We start from the raw sequence: 16,838 nt of genomic DNA, 5'->3' as shown, positions 1-16,838 counted from the left end.
ACACTTTTAACACTATATATAAACCTAAATGCATTCCTTGTACTCACTTCCTGCAGGCCATGGAGGTCAAGTATGGAGAACTGACTTCTCAGGACTTGGAAGATGAGGTGACTATCTTCAGATAACACCAATTTTTTGGAGGTACTCTCCTACAAGGGGTGAAGAAGTTTAAAGACTTCCCAGCAGTGGCCAAGTTTTTTTCTACCTTGGGGAACAATTATTTTTCTTTGTCAGAGGATATATCTCCCTTCACCATTCAAATTAATTTGAAATGAAAGAAATTGAGTACAGAAAGTCATGGCAATGCTAACCATCTGGGAAAGTTTCCCATGGAGTGTAATTTATGACCCTTTGATTCCACATATCTGATTCTATCTATGGGGGGGCATCTGTGGCTCTTCTGTGCCACCTGTCATGCAGGAATCACAGTTAAATGGGAACCAGGAAATCTCATATGAGGGACTTATTTCCTATATGTAAACAGTGGTTCTTGGTCAGTTGTCTAAAGATTTCCATTTGACTGTCTGTGGTCCTGTAGTGGTTTGTATACAGAATGTCCCCCAGACCTCATGTAAACAAGGTAGCAATATTGGAAGCAGGGCTTGGTTGCCATGAAGGGGTCTCTTGGGATGTGGCCTTGGGGATTATATATTGTTCTCTCCTCCTCTTGCTTTCTCTTTCTGCTTCTAGCCTCTGTGATGTGAGAATGGAGTCTAGTGCTCTCCATATCTCCACTTCCTGCCACCTTGCCCTTTTATTTGCAGACATTTTCAAAAATTTTAAGCAAATATATTTCTTTAAATTGTATGGTCAGTCTTTCTGGATGATAGCATGAGAATGTTGACTGAGATAGGGCCTTTCCGATTGACTCTGTGTTTGTGTGTGTCTGTTTGTATCTGTTTTTACCTTGTGAAATGCCAATGCTGCACTGACTCTCACAGGATCTCTTTGAGGGTTTCAACTAAATGGATCCCTTATACTGGGGGAGCAAGAACTAGGAAGAAAGATAAAATTCTACAGTGACATCATCTGGCTGATATATATAAAAATATGTCTGATGATATATAAAATATTCTGAGTATAATAATTTTAATCTTATGGTTGAAATTGTCTGAATGGAATGAGATCTTACTTACTTATGTTTTGAACAACTATGAAGTTGTATGACATCTTAGTATTCTTACTACTATAATCCAAAGTCCTGACTATGTACTTTAGATAAAGAAATATTTATTTGCTCATGGTTTTTTTTTTTAAATTGGGGGTTCAGTTCACCTGGGGCTGGGGAATGCAGATTTCAGGGTATAGTGGCAGGAATCAGAGAAAGAACACAAGCTTCACTCTCACACCATCGAGGCTGGAAGCAAAAGAGGACATAAGCAAGCAAGTGAAGTCAAAGACACAAGCACAATCCCTAAGGCCACACCTACAGGGGCACATATTCTTCAGCCACACTTTATTTCCTAAGTTTTCACCAAGCACCTGGGTGCTTTCCCCAGGTTTTCTTAGAACAGGTGGCTTTCCCAAAGTCCTGTGACAAATGGCTATATAAAATTTACAGGTCTTTTTAAGTCCTCCATTGTAATATATTATGCACTGATAATTACAACTATAATGACCTAACTATATCAACCTTGAATATTAATAAGTGAATCATTTAGGGTAAATTCTATATCTAACTATAACACTGAATAAGGAGTCTGAATGGCCTGCATCGAAGCTAATGGTGCATAAAACCATACCACCTCTGGTGTCTCACTGAGAATAAAGTTGAAGATTTAAGAAGCTTGAGATAGAATTGTCCTCTTCACTACAGCTTTACAGATTTTTGGGCAATGGCATCTGCCATAAAAGTGACAATTTCCTTACCTTCAGAAATGGTGGCATCAATGAGGATCTTAATGGCCTTGATCTTAATCCCAGCATACTATCAGCACCTGGGCAATTTCCCCAGGTGTGCTTAGAGCAAGTGGCTTTCCCCAAGTCCTATGGCAAAAGGCTAGATAAAATTTGCAGGTTACCCTCCAGCCCTCACAATTCTAAAAATGATAAAAGTGATGTCTAAGGGCTGCTCCCCTGCCTGGCAGACATAGAGTTGATTTTTCACATCTCAGTCCTGCCTTTTCCCATAGGTACCAACTGAGAAAGCATATATGTGTATGGAAATGAAAAGTGCCTGACTCCCTGTTTCCACAAACCAGTGGCTTGTATGCATGTGGGAAGGGGATGTACCTTCACCCTGCTTTTCTTTCACATGCTCATTGCCACTGGCCAAATGGCTAAAATGGTAAGGGAGAAGCAGCAGTTGTCCTTTTACAGGTATTTTAGTTATATTTAAATTTCCCCCTAATAAGCTTATTTATTAATATTCAGGGTTGATATATTGGAGTCATGAGAGTTTATTCAACAGTAGATAAAACCATTGTAATAGATTTATATGGGTGGAGACCCAGGCCAGTAGGGTGTGGCAAAGCCAGCATCATGTGGGCTGAGATGGGCCACCAACAGAAAAGGGAGTCATGTCTTTCTTAATAATTTCCACAGGGGACTTTTTTTAATCACAGCCCCTGGGCTCAGACTATGCAAGTGGCCACTTGCTCCAAGTCCATTCAGCCCACTTCTGTCCCCAACTTTAATCCAAACTTCCTCTAGCCCCAACTCCATCTGCTTCCTCCATCATGTCCATTTCTGACCCCAACTACATCATGGCCACCATTTTCTCCTTCCTTGCAGCCATCTTCCTTCCTTCTACAACATCATTGCTCTGAGCCCCAGTTTTACATGTGTCTTTCTGGCCAAACTGCAAATCTATAAAGGCTCTGTTTTACTTTCCACTCCTTAAATTCAGTGTATAGTTTGCTGAATGTGGACATCAAAATTTATAATTCAGTTTAGATATTTTGTTTGAAATTTTCTCTGTTGTAGTTGGGTGGAATATTCTATATGTGTCTAAAAGGTCCATTTGGTTGATGGAGTTCTTTAGCTCTGAGGCATCTTTATGACCTTTTGTCTAAAAGATCATTCTAGCAGTGTGTGAGGGGTGTTGAAGTCTCCCAGTATTATTGTACTGGGATTTATGTGTGAATTAATGTCACAAAGAGTTTGTTTTATGAAAGTAGTTGCAGTTATGTTTGGGGCATAAATGTTGACTATCATTATTTCCTCTTGCTGGATCATTCCTTTTACCAGTAAAAATGACCCTCTTTGTCTCTTCTAATAAGCTTGGGCTTGAAGTCTAACTTGTATGATATCATAGTTGCCACTACTGCTTGTCTGCGAGTTCCATTGATTACCTTGTTTGAGCCCTTTACCTTAAGTTAGTTACTATCTTTACTTTTAAGCAGTGTTTCTTGCAGGCCGCAGATAGATGGATTCTGGTTTTTAAACAATTTTTGCCACCTTATGTCTTTTTTTGTGTGGAGTTGAGGTCACTTACGTTCAGTGTGATTATTGAGATATGATTTTTAATTTTTAACATATTGAGATTTAACTTCTGTTTGAGTTAGTGTTTGTTCTTCTTTGCTTAGCTGTTTGCTGGATGGAAATTCTTGCTTCTCTGGTTCTGGCATGGATTACTTATTCCTTTTCTGCAGTTATTCTCTTTGAGCATTTTCTCTAGTGCTGGTTTAGAAGACTAAACTCCCTCAGCTTCTGTTTGTCGTGGAAGATTTTTATCTCTCCAGCTAATTTGAAAGAATTTTTTTCTGGATAGAATTTTTTTTTTTGGATGCAAGTTGTTTTTTTTTTTTTTTTTTTTCCTCCAGAGTTTGGAATATTCTACTCCAAGCCCCTCTGGCTTTCATGACCTGACTTGCGAAGTCTGGAGTGATTCTAATTTGTTTGCCTCTGAATGTCACTTGGTCTTTTGTTTTTGCTGCCTTTCAGATTCTCTCCTTGGCTTCTACATTAGTCAGTTTGACTATTATGTTGTGTGGTGAACCTTTTCTCTGATATTGTATAAAAGGGGTTCTATAAGTTTCCTGTACCTGTGTATCGACCTCTTGCTTTATGTTTGGAAGATTTTTGGATATTACTTTTTTGAAAAGATTGTTTATTCCTTTGGTTTCACCTTCTATTCTCTCTTCTATGCTAATTTTTCTTAGATGAACAATTCCAGGGTCTGTCTGTTTTTATCCCAGACATCCTACTAGTTGAGTCTAGTGTTAAGCATAGGTCTCCTCCTATACTTTCCACTGATCAGAACCTGAGTCTGTCTGAGGCTCTGCTATGTCCAACAGCAGATTCTACTCTCACCTTCTGAGGGTTGAACCACAAAATCTCTGACCTAGGGAGTTTATCAGGGCTGTGAGAGTCCCTGGTGGTGCTGTGGTGGGTGTTCTCCCACAGGGACTGTGGCTTCACTTACAGTGTTGTTGAGTGCAGTTCTGGATCTCTTGAGGGCTTCGTAAGCTCAACCGCCACTGGTGCAAGTTGTAGACTCCACCTCCTCCTTCACTGGGTTGAACTGCAAAATCTCAGTCCAAGGGAGTCTAACCAGCCTGTGCAAGTCCCTGGGGATGCCATGCCGGGGCTTCTTCTGTGGAGACCACAGCTTCACTTATGATGATGTTACATGCCAGTCTGGGTCTCTGGAAGGCATGTTGAGCTTGACCGTCATTGCTGCAAGTTGTAGCCAGTGATTGTGCAGGAGGAACTTACAGTTCTGATGATCTGAAGCTGCTTATTTCAGGTCCTTGGATGTTTTCCTGTTCATCCCTGGAGTTGGGTGCAGTGAGGCAAGATGGCACTGTTGTGGTGCCCATGGCCACAAGGCAGGCAGGTTTCTTTTCTGGTGTTGAGTGCTGCTCTGGATCCCTGGAAGGTGTGATGAGCTCAGCCTCCCCTGCTGGAAGTTGTAGCTGGTTTTTGCTCAGGAAGAACTGATGGCTTACAACTCCAATGATCTGCAGCTGCTCACTTCAGATCCTTGGTTGTTTTTCTGTTCGGCTCTAGAGTCAGGTGCAGTGAGGCAAGATTGTCCTGCTATGGTGGCACCCATGATAGCCAGGTGGCTGGGTTTCTTTTCTGCTCTTTGATGGGTCTTTTAACTTTTTTTCTCTGCCATCTTGTACATAGCACTTTATTCCTCTACTGATAGTATTTTCTGGCTTTGTATATTGCTGTTTTTAAGGCAATGGAAATTGGGTGTTGGCAGGACTGGTATGTACTACTTCCTTTGGTCATCATCTTCCCGGAAGTTCATCTATCAGTATTCCCACTGAAAATAAATTAAAAAAAATGAAATCAGTGTGCTGAATAGACCTCTGCACTTTCATATTTCTTCAGCACTATTCATAATAGCTAAAGAAAGAAACCACCTAACAGTTGGCCACCTGATGAATTATTAAAGAAACATAAATAAAGAAAATGTGGTACACATAGTTTATGGAATATTGCTCAGCCACAAAAAGCATAAAATTTTGTCATTTGAAACAATGGTGACTGAACTGGTGATCCTTATGTTAAGTGAAATTAGGCAGGCTAACAAAGGGAATTGCTGAATGATCTCACCTGTATAAAATCTTGGAAAGGTGATACCATTGAAAACTTTACAGTAAATAATTGAAGGTAGAGAGTATAGATACTAGTGAGGTATTGAAAAGGTTGATCATTGGGTATTCATTTATAGTTAGAGAGGACCAGTATCTGGTGTGCCACTGTACACGATGGAGATTGTAGATAACAAAATATAATGTATAGTTCAAAAAGTAAAAACTTTTAAACTTTTCACCATAAAAAATATGTGTGTGAGGGAGTAAACATGGTTAAACTGATTTAATCATTACACAATATGTCCATATATAGGAAAATCTTATGGTGCCAAATCTATATGTACAAACTTATGGTCTCAATTATAAATAAAAATATATTTGTTTAAAAAGAAAATTAAGCAGCTTAATCCCTAAAGACAGAATAATTGCTTCTTCACTGGAAAGGAGAATCAGAAGCTAAAGATAGTCTCACAAGGAAAATCTCCAGAGGTTTCTAGTCCATATAATTCTTTCCAGGTCACCATGGTTTGGTTTTTGACATCCCAATGAATCTTGTGTTAGAAGATACATCTACATGCCATGCTCCATTGGGCATTACTTATTCATCTGAAAGGTAATACTTATTACAGATACAGGACTTCTTCTGACCTGAGTATTGGCTATGATCCCTCAATTTAGGTCAAGAAGAAAAGATCATATATTTCAATTTAAAATTATAACATGATTACAGGATGTTTATAGATCTGTCTTATTTTTTATTTACAGAAACGATCCATAAATTATGGAGAAGTAATATTTTCATGTTCATTTTACTTAGAAGAAGGCAAGCGATTCTTTCTAGGGCACAGAATGGGTTCAGAGCTAAATCCATTCTAATGTTCCTTCTTTTTTTTTTTTTCTTATCTTTCAAAATCCTTTTCATTAGTAACTGAGAGACACCTACAATAATATCACATATACTAGCTTCTTTGACTGATATTATGATTTTAAAATCAGTGTTCTGGATTGACTGTTCTTTCACTTTTATTATAAGGGCAAATCTCTCTATTCCATGAATACTTCAGTAATTAGTGTCAATCATGCAAGAGCAGTGGGCTACCTATTTCAATGATGTGTTAGAAGCAGAAGGAGATGTTTTGAAAGTATTTGTAAAAACTGAGATGTGTCTGTGGTATGAATGTCAAAATCTTTATCTAGCCTTAGGTCTTTTCAGATTCCAATAGCAAATCATGCTTTCTTTTCCCTAAAAGATGAAGAAAAGATAAGGAAATGATGCTTTGTGCGATTAGTGATTTTATCTTATTCATCGTACATTAAGATTTCATCAAAGATGAAAGAACAAAGAAACAAAATATGAAAATATTGAATTATTTCACTATTATATGTATTATATATAATACATATAGTATATATTTTATATTTTATAATATAAACTTATATTTAATATAAATATAGAATAAAATATATTTACCATAGAATAAAAACATATATTTTATATTTTTATAAAATATAAATATTTTGTATCATACTTTATATTTATATATTATATATTTTTAATGGCACACAGGTTCTAAATGAATTAACATGATTAACATGTTCTGAATGGCATATAACCCTTCCACCTTTGTACTCTTGTACTTATTCATGGGAGATGACTTTAATTCATGAATTTTGAGCCCTTCTCAAACTGCCTATATATAATTTTAGAGCATTATATAACTCTCAAATAACCTACCTTACACATGTCCATGTCATTTACTCGTAAATCCATTATTATATGTAGTAGATCATAATGTATGCTAAAAATAACCAAGTGTGTTAACTTGGGCAACAATAATGTCTTCTTGAAACTTTGAAATTCAAGTTTCCAAAGGCATAGGAGAAAAGTGATAGTGAATAGTAGTGAGTATTGGGACCCTTCTATAGGACTGAACTCTACAGCTTAGTTTTAAATACAATTTATATTAAAGAACAGACTTAAATAAAATTTTGTACACCATGGATTTTGCTACCAAAACTCAAGAAAGTCCCAACCAGGAATTTTGAAACCTGAGACTCTGATTTGGCTATGAGATGACACTTATGAGAGAAAAAAATTGAGTTTTAAGAACTGTGTGTCTTTTAATTATAGAAACTAAAATATAAATTCCACAGGAGAAACTTTTAACAAGATTGTTCTAAATGGAATTTCAGGGGCAGTAATTACATGCTTGGATGAAGACAGCCAAGAAACCCTGTAGAGAACATAAAACATTAGTAGTCCTAGTGGGGTCAGTGGAAAACTGGAGAGAGAGACTTAGTGGCTTCCAGTTTACTTGCAACTGAAGGCATTCCCCTTGATACAAAATGTCAGAATTTAGGCCAGGCGCACACTTGTAATCCCCGAGCTTGGGAGGCAGAGACAGGAGGATAGCACAGGTTCGAAGCCAGCCTCGCTGGCTTAAGAGACTCTGTTTCCAAATAAAAATGTAAAATAGATCTGGGAGTGTAGCCCGGAGGTAGAAGGGTTTCCAGGAACCCCAGTACCACCAAAAAAAAAAAAAAAAAAAAAAAAGTCAGCATTCAGCCTGGCGTGGTGGTGCACACTTGTAATCCCAGCATTTGGGAGGCTGAGACCAGAGGATTGCGGTTTGCTGACAGCCTCAACTACTTAATGAGGCTCTCTGCAATTCAGTGAGACCCTGTTTCAAAATAAAGAATAAAAAAAAATAGGGCAGGGGATGTAGCTTGGAGGTCAAATGCCCCTGAGTTCCACCGCCACACACACACACACACAGAGTCAGCATTCCCCTTGATAAATAAAAATATGAACCATTATCTTGTCCTAATAATGATAAGATAGTTACCACTCATCAGGTTGTGTGTAACACCAAGCAATTTTTGGTGATTTATGTATTATGTTATTTCTCACAACAACACTTCAAAATAATTCTTATTGTTGTGTTTATTCTGCAAATGAAAATATGATGTTCAGAGAAGTTAGGTTGAGATCAGTGATTCTTAGCTGGCGACGTGAAAGGCTGATATGTGTCTTCCCTGGGAGCCTAAACTCCATGTCAGCTACATATGAAGAGATGCCTTCACTCAGAATTTCCCCTGCAGGCTGTACGTGCTCCCACTACCCCAGATATCCCACCACATCTACTGTGCACAGAGATGTGCTACATTTTTTTTCAGTACTGGGGATAAAACCAAGGGGGATTCTACCTCTGAGCAACACCCCCAGCCCTATTTTTTATTCTTTATTTTGAAACAGGGTCTCACTGAGTTGTAAAGGGCCTCGCTAAGTAGTAGCTGAGGCTGTCCCTGAACCATGATCCACCTGGTTCAGTCTCCCAAATGCTGGGGTTACTAGCATGCACCACCATACCCAGTTTACATTTTTTAAAAGAATTGTATTCATTTCTAACCTAAGCAAACTTTGTTTTTAGGTATATTGCTGGTACCGAGATTGGACATGCTGCTGAAAATAAGCATGGGAGTGTGAACAAGACTAGTAAAATTTAGAACTTGCTAACTCCTTTAGGATCCATTTGTGGTGAAAATTAGTGTCATCAAACTGTTGTGGATTTTTGTTTGCTTGTTTCCCCTCCCCCATTAATTGGAAGCAACATATAGAGCAAGATGAATTTATTACCAAATAAGTTAATTATTTCTCTGAAAAATTCCGACCATTGAGATTAAACAATGCAGATAAAGAATAGTTGAAATTTGAGCAAGAGTTTGTCTTAAGTTCAGTTTAGACTATTAGACATAGGAACCACTCAGTATGGGCTAAAGGTTGGCATAAGGGCAGAGCAGAGATTATCCAATGATACTGTTTGGATATGAATTAATTCACAAACTTCTTTTTATAATTTGTATAAATGTAACCACCAACCAAACTCACATTATTGGTGAGAGGAGACAATGGATATATGTGTAATATACCTATGGTAGTTCTTGGCCTGTGAGCAGTAAGAACTTGTCACCTTTACTGAACTTAGGAGGAGTGAAAAATCAGATTGTTTCATACATATCTTTTATAAGTTATTAAATTGTGAAATCTTAGTTAATAAATGCATAACATTTTGAATTTTGTGGATGACCCATTATAATTTCTCAGATTCAACAGAATTGTAACCCTGTTATGTAATTATGCGCCAGACTTTTTAGCCCATGCTTTCCCTGGGGGATCTTAAAATGTGCATTTATTGGTGAATTATAATTATATGTCATAATGAACTCCAGAGTGACAGAAACATACATACACACAGAACTTGAGAATCTTGAGATAAAAATTCTTGCTACAATGAAGGAATACAGTTGGGGAAGGGATAAATGAGTGATGGATGCATATATGCCTCTATCATCATGTAACCCATTAAGATGTATGGCTACAAAGCAGCAATATAAAAAGAAATAAAAATGAAATAAAAAATTAAAAATCATAAAAATGGAGAAATATATCATTTAATTACACTTTCTCATTTAATTAAATTTCTTTATCATTATTTACATTGTTCTTATTGTTATAGACATTCTGGTAATTCTTAGATAACATTGATGGAGAACAAGACAGAAGTAACAGAGTTCATCCTGCTGGGGCTGACCAATGACCCGCATCTTCAAGTTCCCCTATTTACTATCTTCCTCCTCATCTACATCATCACTCTGGCTGGGAACCTGGGGATGATCCTGTTGATTCTCTTGGACTCTCGCCTCCACACCCCCATGTACATTTTCCTGGGGAACCTGTCTCTTGTGGATTTCTGTTACTCTTCAGCTGTCACTCCCACAGTCATGGCTGAGCTTCTCCTAGGAGAAAAGATCATTTCCTATAATGCCTGTGCTGCTCAGATGTACTTTTTCGTAGCCTTTGCTACTGTGGAAAATTACCTGTTGCCTGCAATGGCCTATGATCGCTATATAGCAGTGTGTAAGCCCCTACATTACGCCACCACCATGACACAAAGTATGTGTACATGTCTAGTCATTAGCTGCTATGTGTGTGGTTTCCTGAATGCTTCCATACACACTGCGAACACATTTATCCTCTCTTTGTGTATGCCCAATGTGGTCCATCATTTTTTCTGTGATATTCCAGCAGTCATGGCTCTCTCTTGCTCTGACAGACATGCAAATGAGGTGGCTGTTATATATGTCTCAAGCTTCAGTATCTTTGTTGCTTTGCTTGTTATCATACCATCCTATACACTGATTTTTATCACAGTCCTTAAAATTCGTGCAAGCGCAGGACATAGGAAGGCTATATCCACCTGTGCTTCCCACTTCACTGCGATTTCTATTTTCTATGGGACGATTATTTACATGTATTTACAGCCCAGGTCTAGTGATTCCTTGGACAGTGACAAAATTTCCTCTGTGTTCTACACCATGGTCATCCCCATGCTGAACCCCGTGGTCTACAGTCTGAGGAACAAGGAGGTCAAGAGTGCATTCACAAAGATTGTTCTAAAGGGAAAATGATCTTTGACATTTACATCTTACTTTTGAGAATCACAACATCTGTAGTCACATCTTTATATATTGCATCATGCTTTAAAATGCATGGTGAAATTCAGTTTATTGATTCATAAACCTTTCTTTGCAAAACATATTATCTAGAAGACAGGAAGCATTATTTTCAGAATCTAATATTTGAATGAAACTATTTGTAACTTGAGGTTGGATTGTCAAATCCCTTAGTAGATATTCATTGGATATTCCACCCTTTCCATGCAATTTTTCCTAAACATGTCAATAAGAACATATCAGTTCTTGACAATAAGAGCAATTTGAGAATGCGTCTGCAGCACAGACCCTAAGGAGCCAGAGATAGGTCCTCCAGGTTGCACTCACTGAGGATGTGGAACTTGAAGTTGGCCTTGACAGAATTTGTCGGGGCCCACTCGGCTGGACCGAGATGGCACCCAGGCTTGTTGCCAGCGTGGATTCAAGATGGCGCCTAGGCTTGCAGCCAAGTCATGAGACTCACAAGATGGACGTCTCCTTGAGCATGTGCAGTGTGCCATGCTACGTGCCTGCAGAATGATCAGTGATGCCTACCAGCAGCCTGCCTATGAGAGAGTCAGAAGTGTGCATGCCCTAGCTATGGAAGCTTGGGGTTGGTAGGGAATAGAGGGAGGGATTATGATGCTGATATATATTGTACTTGCTGTACGCATTGTCAGACATATTAGAGAGATATTAAAAAGAGACATGTTAAGGATCCATTAAAGAAGAATTCATATTTCAGCTGAAGAGGTGTCTGTGTCGTTCTCTAAGCCCCTGCGGGTCGGAGTCTTAGGGGACGATAAGTGGCGCCGAAACCCGGGAAGAAAAAACAACGTAACAAAAAGTTCGCAAGTAAGCGACAAAATAAGATAAGGCTTGCGGATAAGCGAGGGACAGCTGTCAAAGTTCACAGGTAATTCGACGATAAGCTCGCAGATAATTGCGACGATAAGTTCGCAGGTGTTGCGACGATAGGGGTGTAGGAGTTTATAACAAAGTAAAACTTATCATGGGGTCTAAGGTTGCTACCATGAAGGTCTAAGAGGCTCTTTGTAACATTCTGTCTAAGGGAGGAGTGAAAGTGAAAGCAGCCACTTTAGAAAATTTTCTTAGCACAGTTAAAGAGATAGCCCCATGATTTTTGGAGGAAGGATATGTTAATATTTCTCAATGGAAGCGTCTCGGTCAGGATCTTCTTAAGGCCGATGCCGAAGGGGCTCTCCCACCTGGGACATTGGCTATTTGGAGTTTAATTAAAGCATGCCTGGCAGATAAAACAGGAAGGTATAGTCAAGTTCTGGCTGAAGGCTGTAATGCTTTAGAGGAAGCAAAAGAGAGATTTCAGAGCAAGGTCAACAGGCAGATTCTCACAGGGGCGAGGAGTCCTCTGAAAGCAACTCCTCCGATTCCTCCGAGGAACAAGAGACATGGCCTGTTCCACCAGAAAGAAATAAGGAGGAAGAAGCCTTGTTAGAATCTTGGCGCAGGTTCCAAATGTCTTATAACAGTAAAAAGAAACATCCTGAACCTTCCGCTCCTCCCCCTCCCTCCCCTAGTCCGCCACCATATCTTATTGAGAAGGGAAAGTTTGAGAGACAGAAGAAACTCAAGGTTAGCCCATGGGCAAAAAATTTTACCCACCCCAGGGGCATTTCCTGCGTGCCTTGAAAAAAAAAAAGTGTTGCCATGGTATCCAAGGCTCAGATCCACAAACTTTTCTTTTTCCCCATTCATCAGCACAGGCAGTAGAGATTTTGACAGTGATTCAAGTATTTATGCTCTATGATTCCACTCCATTCAATTTAATTTCAGATAGCTTATATGTGGTACAGACACTTAATAGCCTTGAATGTGTAGGACATATTAAGGGACAATCTACTATTCTTTTATTATTGGCTAAGTTACAACAATATATTTGGAACTGAAAATGTTCCTTCTATGCAACCCACATACGAGCTCATTCAGGACTTCCTGGACCGCTTGCTGAAGGCAATGCTATTGCAGATTTTCATACTTGAACTGTACTTATTTTTTCAAATAAAGACAAAATTTTACAGGCTCAAAAATTTCACAATAAATTTCATGTAAATTCCCAAACACTGAGACTAAAATTTAAAATCACTAAAGAACAAACTCGACGCATTGTATTGCAATGCAAAAATTGTTTGACATTATTGCCACAGCCTACTACAGAAGTAAATCCTCGAGATTTGTGACCTCTTCACCTATGGCAAATGGATGTCACTCATGTTCTTGAATTTGGCTCTCTTAAATATGTACATGTTTCTGTGGATACATGTTCCGGAGTCATCTTTGCCTCTGCTCATACTGGAGAAAAGGCCCAACATGTAATTTCCCATTGTCTGCAAGCTTTTGCTGCCTGGGGCATCCCTCACCAAATTAAAACTGATAATGGACCTGCTTATGTTTCTCAAAGATTTTCTCATTTTTGTGCCCAAATGGCTATACAATTAAATCATGGATTACCATATAATCCACAGGGCCTAGGCATAGTAGAACAAGCCCATGCCACTATTAAGTCTGCTTTAATAAAACAAAAAGGGGGGATAGGGGCTCAATGGACCACACCAAAAGATAAACTAAATCTTATATTATTTATTCTAAATTTTTTAACGCTGGATGCCAATGGACGAACAGCAGCGGAAAGACATTACAGGCCTCATGAGCGCTATGCAGGGCAAGCAATGTGGAAAGATATTCTTACAGGAGCATGGAATGGTCTGGATCCAGTGTTAACGTGGGCTCGAGGGTCGGTGTGTGTTTTCCCACAGGACAAAGACTCGCCGATTTGGGTTCCTGAAAGATTGGTGCGCCATGTACAGGAACCAATGGAACATGCCAAGTAACAAATGGATATGGCTAACTCTGTTGGTAATGTTCAACATTGGAATGGGTGAAAAAGATCTTTGGGGAATTATTTCTGCTTTCCCTCTTCCTTTACCTGTATCCACCACTGCTACCATTTTTCCTCGGTTCTTTATGACCAATAGTTCCTTAAATTTGCCATGGATTCCCTTTGATGAAGAAATTAGGCCTTATGCATTCTTCAATATAACTTTAAATGGCAGTTTATGTTTTTATGCTAATAAATTTTGAATGATACCTATGATAGTACTAATCCATGTGTGCAGTTATGTAATCAGACTATGGGAAAATTTCAGCCATTTAATGATTCCAGTCCCATAGGAAATGTTACTGTTTTGGAAGGATATGCTCCTTTAGCATTTTCTAGATATGAACATCCCGTAAATAAAACAGCTCCTTTGCAGCCGCGGTGGTCTCCAAAATGTTATAGCCCATGTAGCTGGCCATTTAAATGGACTGATTGCCAAGACTCTAAGGTAGTCTGGGCCTCTTCAGGCTATGATTTAAGTTTTTCTCCAGGCATATCTACTATGTGCAATCATACTTGGGCAGGATATAATTATACATATCAAAATCCTATACAGTATAAGCCGCCCAATCCTTTTAATATTTGGCTTCTCTGTGGGATAGCAGGAGGCTGTACTGATATAACAGCTATGTCTATGATTTTAGGGGGAACTGTAAAAAATTGCAGCTATTCTCAGAATTTTTCCGATACTTTTAAGGATAGCATCAAAGTAAATTGTTCAATGGGACCACAACTCCTGTTTGGACCCACTCCTGTTTGTGTAACTACTCCATTTTTTTGGCTTGTTTCTAATAGTTCCTTGGTTATTGATAGTCTAGGTTGTTTTATTGATACCTGTTTTCTAACTTTATGCTGGAATGCTTCTATGTACCCTTGGGCAGTAGTAATGCGACTGCCTATAGCAGTCCCTTGGCCAGTAAGAGTGGATGTAAATTCCCTTCCAGTTTTGCTGAACCGAGAAAAGAGAGATTTTGGAATTTCTGCTCTTATTGCTGTAATTGTGGCCTCTGTGACCGCAGCAGTTACAGCTGCTGCTGCTTTGGCAACGTCTATAAATACTGCAGCCACTATGAATGCCCTATCTTCACATGCGGCTACTGCCATGGCTCAGCAAGCTCAAATAAATGGACAACTTAAAGCTGGCATATTAATGGTAAATCAAAGAGTAGACCTGTTACAAGAACAGGTTGACATTCTAGGGCAAATGGCCATGGTACCATGTATTCATAAATTATCTGGATTATGTATAACGTATGTGCAGTATCAAAATTTCTCCCATGCAGATAATTTGTCTCGTCAATTAAGCAAGATGCTTCTAGGGACTTGGAGCCGTGAATTTGAACACACCATGATTGAGCTTCGAGTGTCCATCATTGCAATTAATTCTACCCGTGTGGAAGTCACCACAGTACAACAATGGATGGACTTGATACATGGAACTTTGGGTTTCTTAAAAGATTGGGGTGGCATGGCATTCTGGGCATTCTTGCTGGTGGTAGCATGCTTTTTCCTGGTTGGATATATCAGGCGAACTCGACAACGCACACTGCAACAACAGCACATATTGGTGCAAGCTATGGCAGCCCTTGAAGCTGGCTCATCTCCCCACGTATGGCTCAGTATGCTGGATCGGTAGTCAGTGACGGGTAAGATCGTCCCTGAGACCTTTCAACCTAAGACAGGGAAACAATCATGCTATTGTTCTCCCAATGACTGGTAAGAATGGTCCTTGAGGGTCGACAACCTAAGACAGGCACGATCCCGAGCCTTGTTTTAATAAAACAAAAAGGGGGAGATGTCGGGGCCCACTTGGCTGGACCGAAATGGCACCCAGGCTTGTTGCCAGCGTGGATTCAAGATGGCGCCTAGGCTTGCAGCCAAGTCATGAGACTCACAAGATGGACGTCTCCTTGAGCATGCGCAGTGTGCCATGCTACGTGCCTGCAGAATGATCAGTGACGTCTACCACCAGCCTGCCTATGAGAGAGTCAGAAGTGTGCATGCCCTAGCTGTGGAAGCTTGGGGTTGGTAGGGAATAGAGGGAGGGATTATGATGCTGATATATATTGTACTTGCTGTACGCATTGTCAGACATATTAGAGAGATATTAAAAAGAGACATGTTAAGGATCCATTAAAGAAGAATTCATATTTCAGCTGAAGAGGTGTCTGTGTCGTTCTCTAAGCCCCTGTGGGTCAGAGTCTTAGGGGACGATAGGAATTAAATGAAAACAAACTGAAATGCAAATCTTCCAAGTCTGATGGACCTCATGCTGTAGTCTTTAAGAGCCTCAAACACCATCTCAACAGTTTTATTCAGTTGGCACTGAATACAGTGGGTTACATAGAGTTTGACATTCAACTGGGAAGATGTTCTTAATACTATGATACTCCAGCAACTAAAATGATATTTTTGATATCTATGCAGTGGCATAGAGGAATAGGTAATTTGCCATATTAATAAGAAAAGTACTTCCAACATAAACAAAAATTATTTTAATTAATTCTACAGATAAAACTTTGGTTTAATTGTTTAATTATCTTCTGGTTTTAGTATAGATGGATTTGGGTTAGAGGTAGATCAGGAGATATATTTGTCTCTGTTTTTAGTTCCGGGCTGGCATATGTTGATAATTTTAAAATTCTAAGGCAGATCTACTTGTTTCATGCTCAGGGTTAATGTAGCAACATTTTCTTACCAAGAAAATGAGCTAAACTTTTTTTGGTAAATGTATTTGGTAAAAATTTGCACTAAACTTTCTTGATGCAGCAAGAAACTTTCTTTCTTTCCTTCATACTGTTTTCCAAAGTGGTTGAACTAATTTGCAATCTCACCAACAATGATTTAGATTGTCACTCTTAGCAGTGACTAAGAGTCATTAAGAATTATCGTGAAAAATAAATTTAAAAATTTTCTCTAATATATATTGAAAAGTG

At 38.9% G+C, this 16,838-nt stretch overlaps 1 protein-coding gene across 1 annotated transcript; it reads left to right on the top strand.

Annotated features, from left to right (window-relative positions):
• Positions 1-10,037: 10,037 nt before the first annotated feature.
• LOC308279692 (olfactory receptor 5B3-like) lies at positions 10,038-10,961 on the top strand (the record flags this gene model as incomplete). Its single annotated transcript, XM_080719810.1, has 1 exon — positions 10,038-10,961. The coding sequence occupies one exon, from the start codon at positions 10,038-10,040 to the stop codon at positions 10,959-10,961; it is 924 nt and encodes a 307-aa protein (XP_080575936.1).
• Between the last annotated feature and the right edge of the window lie 5,877 nt (positions 10,962-16,838).

The sequence above is a fragment of the Muscardinus avellanarius genome (genome assembly GCF_963383645.1).
Source record: "Muscardinus avellanarius genome assembly, chromosome: 1".
Classification (NCBI taxonomy): domain Eukaryota; kingdom Metazoa; phylum Chordata; class Mammalia; order Rodentia; family Gliridae; genus Muscardinus; species Muscardinus avellanarius.
This window is presented reverse-complemented; position numbering and strand designations above follow the sequence as displayed.